This window comes from Manis pentadactyla, chromosome 2 (assembly GCF_030020395.1).
Source record: "Manis pentadactyla isolate mManPen7 chromosome 2, mManPen7.hap1, whole genome shotgun sequence".
Taxonomy (NCBI): Eukaryota; Metazoa; Chordata; class Mammalia; order Pholidota; family Manidae; genus Manis; species Manis pentadactyla.
In genome coordinates, this window is record NC_080020.1 from 22,683,069 (window position 1) to 22,695,949 (window position 12,881).

The window sequence follows — 12,881 nt, forward strand, 5'->3', positions numbered from 1 at the left end:
GGAGGATTAAACAATTTTAAGATAAATATTTACCTCCATAAACCACCTCAGCAGTGCATTTTGGAGGGACTGCTATAGATGGAAGTATTCCTAAGGCTAAATAGATGTCACCCAAGAGATAGACAAAGAGTACATGATTCATAACATACAAAGAATGGAGGAGGAAGAAAAAGGAGGGAAGAAAAAGGACCTTTAGGTTGTGTTTGTAATAGTATACAAAGTGAGTTAAATTAGAGTGTTAGATAGTAAGGGAATTACCCTTGAACCTTTGGTAACCACAAATCTAAAGCCTGCAATGGCAAAAAGTACATACCTATTGATAATCACCCTAAATGTAAATGGTCTGAATGTACCAATCAAAAGAAATGGATAAAAAAACAAGACCCACCTATATGCTGGCTACAAGAGACTCACTTCAACCCAAAAGACATACACAGACTGAAAGTAAAGGGATGGAAAAAGATATTTCATTCAACTAATAGGGAGAAAAAAGCAAGAGTTGCAGTATGTGTATAAGACAAAATAGACCTCAAATCAAAGAAAGTCACAAGAGACAAAGAAGGACATTACATAATGATAAAGGGGTCAGTCCAACAAGAGAATATAACTATGTAAATATCTATTCATGCAACACAGGATCACCTACATATATAAAACAAATACTAACAGAATTAAAGGGGGAAATAGAATGCAATGCATTTATTTTAGGAGACTTTCAACACACCATGCACTCCAAAGGACAGATCAATGAGACAGAAAATAAGTAAGGAGACAGAGGCACTAAACAAAACATTAGAACAGATGGACCTAATGGATATCTACAGAACACTCCATCCAAAAGCAACAGGATACGCATTCTTCTCAAGTGCACATGGAACATTTTCAAGAATAGATCGTATACTAGGCCGCAAAAAGAACCTCATTAAATTTAAAAAGATTGATATTGTACTAACCAGCTTCTCAGATCACAAAGGTATGAAACTAGAAATAAATTACACAAACAAAACAAAAAAGCCCACAAACACATGGAGTCTTAATAACATGCTCCAAAATAATCAATAGATCAATGACCAAATAAAAACAGAGATCAAGCAATATATAGAGACAAATGACAACAATAATTCAACACCACAAAATCTGTGGGATGCAGCAAAGGCCGTACAAAGAGGGAAATATATTGCAATACAGGCCTACCTCAGGAAAGAACAATCCCATATGAACAGTCTAAACTCACAATTAATGAAACTAGAAAAGGAAGAACAAATGAGGCCCAAAGTCAGTAGAAGGAGGGACATAATAAAGATTAGAGCAGAAATAAATAAAATTGAGAAGAATAAAACAATAGAAAGAATCAGTGAAAGGAGGAGCTGGTTCTTCGAGAAAATAAACAAAATAGATAAACCCCTAGCCACACTTATCAAGAAAAAAAGTGAGCCTACACATAAACAGAATCAGAAATGAGAAAGGAAAAATCACTACAGACAACACAGAAATACAAAGAATTATGAGAGAATACTGTGAAAAATTCTATGGTAACAAAATGGATAACCTAGAAGAAATGGACAACTTTCTAGAAAAATACAACCTTCCAAGGCTGACCCAGGAAGAAACAGAAAATATGAATAGACCAATTGCCAGCAAGGAAATTGAACTGGTAATCAAATAACCCCATAAGAACAAAACCCCTGGACCAGAGCATTTCACTGCTGAAATTTTTCAAACATTTAGTGAAGGCCTAATACCCTTCCTCCTTAAATTTTTCCAAAAATTAGAAGAGGGAATACTCCCAAATTCATTCTATGAGGCCAGCATCACTAATACCAAACCAGGCAAAGACACCACAAAAAAAAGAAAATTACAGACGAATATCCCTGATGAACATACATGCAAAAATACTCAACAAAATATTAGCAAACCGAATTCAAAAATACATCAAAAAGATCATCCATCATGATCAAGTGGGATGCATCCCAGGGATGCAAGGATGGTACAACATTCAAAAATCTATCAACATCATCCACTACATCAACAAAAAGACAGACAAAAACCACAAGATCATCTCCATAGACGCTGAAAAAGCATTCGACAAAATTCAACATCCATTCTTGATAAAAACTCTCAACAAAATGGGTATAGAGGGCAAGTACCTCAAACATAATAAAGGCCATATATGATAAACCCACAGCCAACATCATACTGAACAGGGAGAAGCTGAAAGCTTTTCCTCTAAGATCGGGAGCAAGACAGGGATGCCCACTCTCCCCACTGTTATTCAACATAGTACTGGAGGTCCTAGCCACTGCAATGAGACCAAACAAAGAAATACAAGGAATCCAGGTTGGTAAAGAAGAAGTCAAACTGTCACTATTTGCAGAAGACATGATATTGTACGTAAAAAACCCTAAAGACTCCACTCCAAAATTACTAGAACTGATATCGGAATTCAGCAAAGTTGCAGAATACAAAATTAACACACAGAAATCTGTGGCTTTCCTATACACTAACAATGAACTAATAGGAAGAGAAATCAGGAAAACAATTCCATTCACAATTGCATCAAAAAGAATAAAATACCTAGTAATAAACCTAACCAAAGACATGAAAGACCTATACCCTGAAAACTACAAGACACTCTTAAGAGAAATTAAAGAGGACACTAACAAATGGAAACTCATCCCATGCTCGTGGCTAGGAAGAATTAATATAGTCAAAATGGCCATCCTGCCAAAGCAATATACAGATTTGATGCAATCCCTATCAAATTACCAGCAACATTCTTCAACAAACTGGAACAAATAGTTCAAAAATTCATATGGAAACACCAAAGACCCCGAGTAGCCAAAGCAATCCTGAGAAAGAAGAATAAAGTGGGGGAATCTCACTCCCCAACTTCAAACTCTACTGCAAAGCCACAGTAATCAAGACAATTTGGTACTGGCACAAGAACAGAGCCACAGACGAGTGGAACAGAATAGAGACTCCAGACATTAACCCAAACATATATGGTCAATTAATATATGATAAAGGAGCCATGGACATACAATGGGGAAATGAAAGTCTCTTCAACAGATGGTGCTGGCAAAACTGGACAGCTACATGTAGGAGAATGAAACTGGATCACTGTCTAACCCCATACACAAAAGTAAATTCGAAATGGATCAAAGACCAGAATGTAAGTCATGAAACCATAAAACTCTTAGAAAAAAAACATAGGCAAAAATCTCTTGGACATAAACATTAGCTACTTCTTCATGAACATATCTCCCCGGGCAAGGAAAACAAAAGAAAAAATGAACAAGTGAGACTATATCAAGCTGAAAAGCTCTGTACAGCAAAAGACACCATCAATAGAACAAAAAGGTACCCTACAGTATGGGAGAATATATTCATAAATGACAGATCCGATAAAGGCTTGACATCCAAAATATATAAAGAGCTCACACACCTCAACAAACAAAAATCAAGTAATCCAATTAAAAAATGGGCAGAGGAACTGAACAGACAGTTCTCCAAAAAAGAAATTCAGATGGCCAACAGACACATGAAAAGATGCTCCACATCACTATTTATCAGAGAAATGCAAATTAAAACCACAATGAGATGTCACCTCACACCAGTAAGGATGGCTGCCATCCAAAAGACAAACAACAACAAATGTTGGTGAGGTTGTGGAGAAAGGGGAACCCTCCTACACTGCTGGTGGGAATGTAAATTAGTTCAACCATTGTGGAAAGCAGTATGGAGGTTCCTCAAAATGCTCAAAATAGACTTACCATTTGACCCAGGAATTCCACTTCTAGGAATTTACCCTAAGAATGCAGCACTCCAGTTTGAAAAAGACAGATGCACCCCTATGTTTATCACAGTACTATTTACAATAGCCAAGAATTGGAAGCAACCTAAGTGTCCATCAGAAGATGAATGGATAAAGAAGATGTGGTACATATACACAATGGAATATTATTCAGCCATAAGAAGAAAACAAATCCTACCATTTGCAACAACATGGATGAAGCTAGAGGGTATTATGCTCAGTGAAATAAGCCAAGTGGAGAAAGACAAGTACCAAATGATTTCACTCATCTGTGTAGTATAAGAACAAAGGAAAAACTGAAGGAATAAAACAGCAGTAGAATCACAGAACCCAAGAAGGGACTGACAGTTACCAAAGGGAAAGAGACTGGGGAGAATGGGAGGGTAGGGAGGGATAAGGGCAGGGAAGAAGAAAGGGGGTATTATGAGTAGCATGTATAATGTGGGGGGTGGGGGAAAGGGGAGGGCTTTGCAACACAGAGAAGACAAGTAGTGATTCTACAACATTTTGCTATGCTGGACAGTGACTGTAATGGGGTTTGTCAGGGGGACTTGGTGTAGGGGAGAGCTTAGTAAGCATAATATTCTTCATGTAATTGTAGATTAATGATAACAACAAAAAAGGGGGCAGATTACTCCCTGATAGGATAAAATTAATTGCAAATCAACAATTAATGCATGCTTTACATATCCTTTATTTTGATCCTTTAAAGGGATCCTTTAAAGGGATGATCAGCTATGGGAGTTCATTTTTCTGATAATATTTCTTTCTCTTAAAAAAAAATGCAGTTCCTGTGTGGTGGTCTCCAATAGGTTCTTCACAATGGTATAAAGGTCATATCAAAGTGTGGGCAAAGGGTTTGTTTGTGTTTATACAGAGGATCAAAGCCTAATTTTGCTACCCAGAAAACGAATTAAGATATGACATGAAGAAGAACTTCCAACATCAACATCCTCTGGAAGAGTCATTCCAGAAGATGATCATCAAAAAACTTCAACAAAGATCCTGGCGCTGTTGCAGTTGTAGCTGCATTCATCCCGCCGGTTCCTGGACTTGCCATGGGAATGAAGAAGGAGATATCTAAGCTGGCCTGTGCATACAGTAAAACAACAAATTTGACTGGATCTATATTGTTGGAACTCAACCAAGAATTAGGAGAAGTGCAAGTTACAGTGCTCCAAAATCATGCAACTATAGACTACCTACTGTTAAAAGAACATATGGGATGTGAACAGTTCCCAGGAATGTGTTGTTTTAATTTGTCTGATTTTTCTCAAACTATTCAAATTCAGTTAGACAATATCCATCATATTATTGATAAGTTTTCACAAATGCCTAGGGTACCTAACTGGTTTTCTTGGTTTCACTGGATATGGCTGGTAATTGTAGGTCTGCTTTTGTTATGTATCTGTATTCCTATTCTGTTAATGTGTGTACACAATTTAATTAGTAGTTTGTTAAAACCTGTACATGCTTTTGTTACTCTACAAGAAGTTATGTCAAAGAAATAATCAATCTTCCCATGTTTTCTTCCATCTGCTACTTCTATAGCTTTTCTTCTTCCTTTCTAATTACAACCCTTTAGTAGAATTTGTGCCTCATATCGAAAATTACCGAGTATCATAATTCTTCCAAGTGGTAAAGATACCTCAAGACAAATGCTGGGCCTAGAAGCCCCAGGGCATAAATCTGCCAAGAAGTAAAAAGCTAACTTTTTCAAAGAATATTGCTTCTCTCTCACTTACCAACTTTACATTTCCCTGTATGGCCCCGGAAGATGACTGGATAGCCAGAGACAGGTAAGATTCCTCAAGGGAGGAACAACCTAAGACAGGCACAGTCGCAGGGGGCCATCTGGTGAGAAAATGGGGATCAACAGAGGTGAGGCTTAGAACCTCACCCCCCCTGTTCTGAGAGAAATCTTCTGCATCCATGGATGTTTTGTTGCCCTTGTCTAGCTTGGATTAATACTTAGTCTATAGGCACAGACCTGATCATCTACATTTGCCCTCTTACAGCACTAAATTATGTTTACTACCTTTATCTTCCATCTACCTACCACTTCAGCATTTTATTTTTTAAAAATGTGGGATTCACATATAAATCAAGTATAAAAATCAAATGAATAATCATATCTGACTTGATTGTTTATAGTTCATGATACGTGATCAAAACCAAAAGTTTCTATGATATGACTGCCCTTGCACTGTTCACCATGTAAGAACTTATTCACTATGTAAGAACTTGTTCACCATGTAAGAACTTGTTCATTATGCTTCAGAAGATTGGAGACTGTTGAGAATTAGGCTTGGGGTTGATTAATGATTGTGCATTGAGTCCCCTATACAGAATTTTATTGTTGTTAACAACCATTTGATCAATAAATATGAGAGATGCCCTCTCAAAAAAAAATTCATATGGAACCACCAAAGACCCCAAATAGCCAAAGAAATCCTGAGAAGGAAGAATAAAGTGGGGGGTATCCAGCTTCCCAACTTCAAGCTCTACTACAAAGCCACAGTAATCAAGAAAATTTGTTACTGGCACAAGAACAGACCCACAGACCAGTGGAACAGACTAGAGAGCCCAGATATAAACCCAAATATATATGATCAATTAATATATGATAAAGGAGCCATGGACATACAATGGGGAAATGACAGTCTCTTCAACAACTGGTGTTGGCAAAGCTGGACAGCTACATGTAAGAGAATGAAACTGGATCACTGTCTAACCCCATACACAAAAGTAAAATCGAAATGGATCAAAAACCTGAATGTTACTCATGAAACTATAAAAATCTTTGAAAAAAACATAGGCAAAAATCTCTTGGACATAAACATGAGCAACTTATTCATGAACATATCTCCCTGGGCAAGGGAAACAAAAGCAAAAATGAACAAGTGGGACTATATCAAACTAAAAAGCTTCTGTACAACAAAGGGCACTCAGTAGAACAAAAAGACATCCTACAGAATGGGAGAATATATTCATAAATGACAGATCCGATAAAGGGTTGACATCCAAATTATGTAAAGAGCTCTCACACCTCAACAAACAAAAAGCAAATAATCCAATTAAAAAATGGGCAGAGGAGCTGAACAGACACTCTCCAAATTCGAGATTCAGATGGCCAACAGGCACATGAAAAGTTGCTCCACATACCTCATCATAAGAGAAATGCAAATTAAAACCACAATGAGATATCACCTCACACCAGTTAGGATGGCCACCATCCAAAAGACAAATAACAGCAATTGTTGGCGAGGATGTGGAGAAAGGGGAACCCTCCTACACTGCTGGTGGGAATGTAAATTAGTTCAACCATTGTGGAAAGCAATATGGTGGTTCCTCAAAAAACTAAAAATAGAAATACCATTGGACCCAGGAATACCACTCCTAGGAATGCAGCACTCCAGTTTGAAAAAGACAGATGCACCCCTATGTTTATCACAGTACTATTTACAATAGCCAAGAAATGGAATCAACCTAAGTGTCCATCAATAGATGAATGGATAAAGAAGATGTGGTACATATATACAATGGAATATTATTCAGCCATAAGAAGAAAACAAATCCTACCATTTGCAACAACATGGATGGAGCTAGAGGGTATTATGCCCAGTGAAATAATCCAGGTGGAGAAAGACAAGCATCAAATGATTTCACTCATCTGTGTAGTATAAGAACAAAGGAAAAACTGAAGGAACAAAACAGCAGCAGACTCACAGAACCCAAGAATGGACTAACAGTTACCAAAGGAAAAGGGACTGGGGAGGGTGAGTGGGAAGGAAAGGATAAGGGGGAAAAAAGGGCATTACAATTAGCAGACATAATATAGTGGGTGGGGTCACAGGGAGGGCAGTATAGCACAGAAAAGACAAGTAATAATTCTATAGCATCTTAGTACGCTGATGGACAGTGACTGTGATGGGGTATGTGGGGGGGACTTGATAAAGGGGGGAGTCTAGTAACCATAATATTGTTCATGTAATTTTACATTAATGATAGCAAAAAAAAACAAAACAAACAAAAAAAACATGCCTACCAACCTGACAAGTGTTACCTTTGGGAAGGGAGCTGGGTTTGGAGGATGGTGAAGAAAGAAGGGCACCCTACTTTTATTTGTAGTTGCCTAGTTTGTTTTTTTTTAATATATATATAGAAGTATGTGAATGTTAAACTATTTTTTAATTTTAAGAAAAATAAAAAGCATTGCTCATGTAGTGTTTTCCCTGCAGCCTCAGACCAGCAGGAAGAGGGGAATGCCTGCCTGGGGTGGAAAGGCAAACCTTGGGCTGGGGCCTGGATTCCAGCCTGGACAGTGTTTCTGCCTGGACCACCCCAGCGGTGGTGGCAGCAGCCAGGCCGCACGGGAACAGGCTGGGCAGCTTCCAGGCTGAGCAGGCCTTGCAGTTGGGCCCTTGACTGGGAGCCCAGAGCCCTGCATCCTGAGCACAGTGTGGCCTCCAGCACTGCTGTTTTTCCTCTTCCGACCTCGGTTGGCCTTTCTGTCCCAGAAGAGGTCTGGGCTCAGGGCTCCTTGAGACCTTCCTTCAGCTGGTGGGAAGGCGCCTCAGCCTGGCGTGCCTGAGGTGTGAGATGGATAGGGCTGTGACCTGAGCTGGCCAGCCTAGAAGCTGGCTGCCAGGCTGAGGGTTTTAAATAGCTGGGCAGGCAGGGGCTGAGGGCCCCAGGAAGAGAGAGAGCACAGTCCGGTCTGGCAGGAAACCCCAGAATGTCTGCCAATGGCATGTGGCTCACATAGTGCCTGTTGGGCACAATTCTTCCTGTCAGGGCCTCCCTGTCTATCAGCTCTATGAGAGCAGTTCTTCTCAAGGCCGATCACCCCCAGCTGTCAGACACTCTCCACGTGTGGTCTGAGCAGGTGCCAGAAGAGCTGGACCATGGCCTCCTCTCTGTGGGTCCTCCTCTTTCTCACTTAATGCATCCCAAGCCAGAGGAACATTTTTCAGAAAGAGCATCAGACTGAGGAAGCCCAAGGCCTTCCTCCAGTGCCAAGCCCCTGTCTTGACTCCTATGATTTGTTTTGGGGCCCCCAGGGCAGAATGTTAAATTTATCCCTTTCCAGTTCTCCCCTATGAGCTTTTCCAGCCATCATTTCAGCCTGCAAATAAAAAGCGCAACAACAATAATAATAGCTACTATATACTGAGAGCTTGTTACTTGCCAGAAACTGCCTGTGGCATCTCATGCCATCCTCACAACAATCTTATGAAGTAAGTACTATTATAGTCTCACTTTACAGATGGGGAAATGGAGGCTCAGAGAGGTTAAGTTATTTGCCCAAGGTCACACAGCAAGGCGAAGAGTCTGCATTTAGGCCCATGTTGAGGCCCCATGCTCTAAACAACATGAGCCACACTCCTCTGTGGCTCTCACCTCAGATGTCCACTGTTTCACTGCCACTCCCCACTTTGGTACAGCTTCAAAGCCACTTTCTATGCCTCTTCCAGGCCACTGATAAAAGTGAAGAAAAGGTTGAACTGGTCTAGGACTGGGTCTCCTACCCAGGAAAGGACATGCACCTCAACGTACATCAAAGAAGTGGCACATAACAGTGATGGAGAGCAAGAAATTAGGCCTGGAGTCAGACACACCCAGGTTTGGGTCCCAGACCTCCTGCTTTCCTTGCTCTGTGATGTTGGGCAGGTTGTCGATACTTCTGAGCAGATCTCTGCACCGACAGAATAGGAAGAACTGGAGCTCCTGCCCCATCCTTTGTGGAGAGAATCCAACGAGATGTGTGGCACGTTTACCCAGTCAGTGCCTGTACGTTTATTGAGCACCTACTATGTGCTGAGGCAAGAGCTCAATCACTGTATATAAAGAGCTCAGGTAGAGCCTGGCGTGTAGAAAGTGCCGAGGCAGGGCAGCTTCTGCTGCGGTTATGACTCCCAACCCCGCCCTAAGGGGCACGTCCCGCCTTACTTGTTGAAATTTCGGTACTCCACCAGGCTCCTGGTGTGACTTCGGCCAAGGCCCTTGTAGTCCCTGCAGCTGACGAACTCCTGCCAAGGGCAGCGGTAGCCCTTGGGGATGGCCGTGTGGTTGAACTTCTCGCGCGGGACTTCCTTTAGTGGCTCGGCATAGCCTGGAGGTGGAGCAGGTCGCGTGGGAGGCGGGCAGGAACAGGGCCCGGGTTCCCCCTCCCTGGGTGCCCACTCTCATGCCCACCCCAACGTGGCTGAGGGAGGGAAGATCGGAGCTGGGGGAAGATTGTGGAGGGATTTGACACCAAATTCCAGCAAAGGAGACCCTTCCTTATCCCTGGAAACAGGACTGGAGCAGGTTCCACGCTTGGCTGGGACTGGCTCGCTGTGTGACATTTGGCGCGTTGCTGCCCCTCTCTGGGTATGTGTTAGGGCTTGGGGTGGGCGTCTCCCAGCCCCGCCGTGGAGCGCCCCCCCCACGTCCCCGAGCCCTGCTCCCGGTACTGGCGGAGGCCACTCACCTGGTGCCAGGGCGCTGGGGCTGCGGGCGCACTCCTCCGGGGGAGCTGCCGCCCGGGCGTCCGCTGGACCCCCAGGCGAGGCAGAGAAGATGTGGAGCTCCGGGCGGTAGTTCTCCCCGTCAGGGCCTTTTGCAACCTGGGCACGGGGCCGGCGCTCAGAGGCGGCGACTGCTGCCTACGAGCTGCCCGGCCGCTTCCCCCAGCTTCCCTCCTGTGGGAGCTCCCTCCATACTCACCGTCCCCAGCTCCGCTGTTCCGGTCACCTTCCCCTTGTCGCCTCTGACCCGGACCTGTGGGGTAAATAGACCGCAGGGAGGCTCAGCGCAGCAAGGAGCCAGGGTTCTCCCCGCACCCAAAAAGGGGATGTTGTAGGGATGAGTTAATAGTTGTGCGCTAAACCCAGTGCCTGCGGCAGAGAAATGCTCTATATATGCTGGTTGCTATTATAATATTGACCCCGGGCAGATTCTTCACCTCCCTGAGCCTCAGTTTCCTTCTCTATAAAATGGGAGTGATGACCTCATAGGGTTCTGTGAGTATTAAATGAGATGATGTATGAGAAGCATCAGCTAGCACTGCTAGGCACATCGCAAAGAGAGGTGTATTGCCATCTATTATTCTGTCACATCGCTCCTTCTCAGTCACCTCCTGTCCAGTCCAGAAATTGAGTGGAATATGACTGAGTTCATTAGAAGTGCCTGAAACTGCCCACTGCCTTCGGAAGCCTCAGGATAAGTGATTTTTGCCTCCCTTCTCTGTCATCAGACTGTCCCTGTGGCCTTTCCTTCTTCCGGTGGGAAGAGAAAAAGACATTCTGTTTTCCATCTTAGACCAAGCTCAAGTCTAATGTGAACCCTGCTTGCTGCAAATTCAGCCCAAAGCACATGCCTACTTTTCATGTTTTTGTAGGAGCTGGAGCCCCTTTGTTCCACAGCTCATCTGGCTCAATCCACTTTGTGGTTTGTATCTGCGAACAGAGAGCTTAAAAGAAATACTTCTAGGATCACACAGCAAGGCAGGCGCTTGATCTGATGGGACGATGGGATGTCATAGCTCCCCTGCTGGAGCTTGAGGGACTCCCCAGGGAACAGAGGTCCTTATCTGGCTCACCGTTAGGCTTTAGACTAACCACTGGCCCTCTCTAGGCCTCAGTTTCCCTGTAAGCACAATGGGGGTTTACTTACCGCCCGCTGGCTGGCTGCAAACTCAAAGATGAATTTCTGCACCCGGCGCTGCCGCTTCTGGAAGAGGAGGGATCCCCGGTTGTTGCGTAATGATAGCTCCTCCATCATCAAGTCCTGGGGCACGCTCAGCTTCTTGCCCAGGTCCAGCAAAGGGACTGCAGGAGAGGCCAGATGAGCTCCTACTTCCATACCCTCAGGCACTCTGGGCTGCCGCTTCCCAGGGGACCTCCTCACAACACCACCTGTCATGTCTGGGAATGCTGGTTTCTCCCTACAGCTGCCAGCACTGGGGGTTGTCATCCTGTGGACTCTTTGCCCACCTGATGGGCAAAAATGACTCCCCAGAGTTTAATCTGAATATGTTTGACCCTCAGTGAATGGAGCATCATTTCAGATGTTCTTTGGCCATTTGTATTTGTTCATGAGTTCCCTGCGCAGCTCCAAGCCCAGAGCGCTGGAAGCGGTGAGAAGTGATCGGATTCCGGATCTCCTTGAACGATAAGCCGCGGATGGGTAAGGGCCATGCGGGAGAGAGCGGTGGGGGCTGACGGTGGGGGCTGACTGCGGATTTCTGGCCGGAGCCCAGGAAGGGCTGAGCAGCCGCGCCCCGCGGTGGGGAGGCGGCAGCAGGAGGAGGAGTGGGGAAGGTCAGGAGTTGCTTTAGATGTGTTCTTTTAATTAAAAATAGTCTTTTATTATTATACAAACAGCATATAAGAAAGAAAATACCATTATAAGGGAAAAAGAAAAGAAAAATACCACTTCTATCACCTGGAGATAAGCACCTGGATAGTGTATATCCTTTCATACCTCCTCCAGTGACTACATATTCATGTCTGAGTTTTTAACCAAAATAAAATCATGGTATATGTGCTTTCTAACTTGCTTTTATCAATTAAAGATCTCTACCTTTCCAAGTGAACACATTTTTGTCTTTTATGATGCCCATTCATATTCCAATTCCCCTCATTGCCTCCAAAATTGGGCATGTAAGGTTTGAAGAGCCTTGTAGCCATTCAAGTGGAGATGCCAAGGACAGAGCTGGATAAGTGAGCCTAGCGTTCTCAGGAGAAAAGTGACAGCAGAGATGAGAACTGGGGTATGATGAGCTTACAAATGGTATCTGTTGCTGTTCTCCAATGAAGGCAATTGCATTTACTTCTTTTCTCACAGTTGGGAGTAGTTGTGATGTCCCTGCAGAGGGTTTGCTGGGCTGATGGCTATCCTTAGTAGTTTTGGGGCCTATCCGTGTTCTTTGTGCTTTCCTCACAGGCAGAATATAACGCTTACATTTGCCCAACAAGGGAAGCCTTTTGGAGGAATGAGTACCAGAATGTGAGGACATTGGTAGGAAAGGGCTGTGTGTGATCAGCACAGCCAGAGTTGTTCATCCCTAAAACCAGATACA

The 12,881-nt window shown here is 43.4% G+C and overlaps 1 protein-coding gene across 3 annotated transcripts in view; it reads right to left on the minus strand.

Annotated features, from left to right (window-relative positions):
• The window catches only part of MYOZ3 (myozenin 3), a 35,758-nt gene that overhangs the window by 16,867 nt on the left and 6,010 nt on the right, over positions 1-12,881 (minus strand). For all 3 annotated transcript variants that reach the window (XM_036881572.2, XM_036881571.2, XM_036881573.2), the window contains 4 exons: positions 11,474-11,628; positions 10,526-10,579; positions 10,290-10,425; positions 9,767-9,929 (listed from right to left, as the gene is read on the minus strand). In XM_036881572.2, the coding sequence (XP_036737467.2) occupies positions 9,767-9,929; positions 10,290-10,425; positions 10,526-10,579; positions 11,474-11,628 (508 nt within the window). The remainder of the gene's footprint in view (positions 1-9,766; positions 9,930-10,289; positions 10,426-10,525; positions 10,580-11,473; positions 11,629-12,881) is intronic.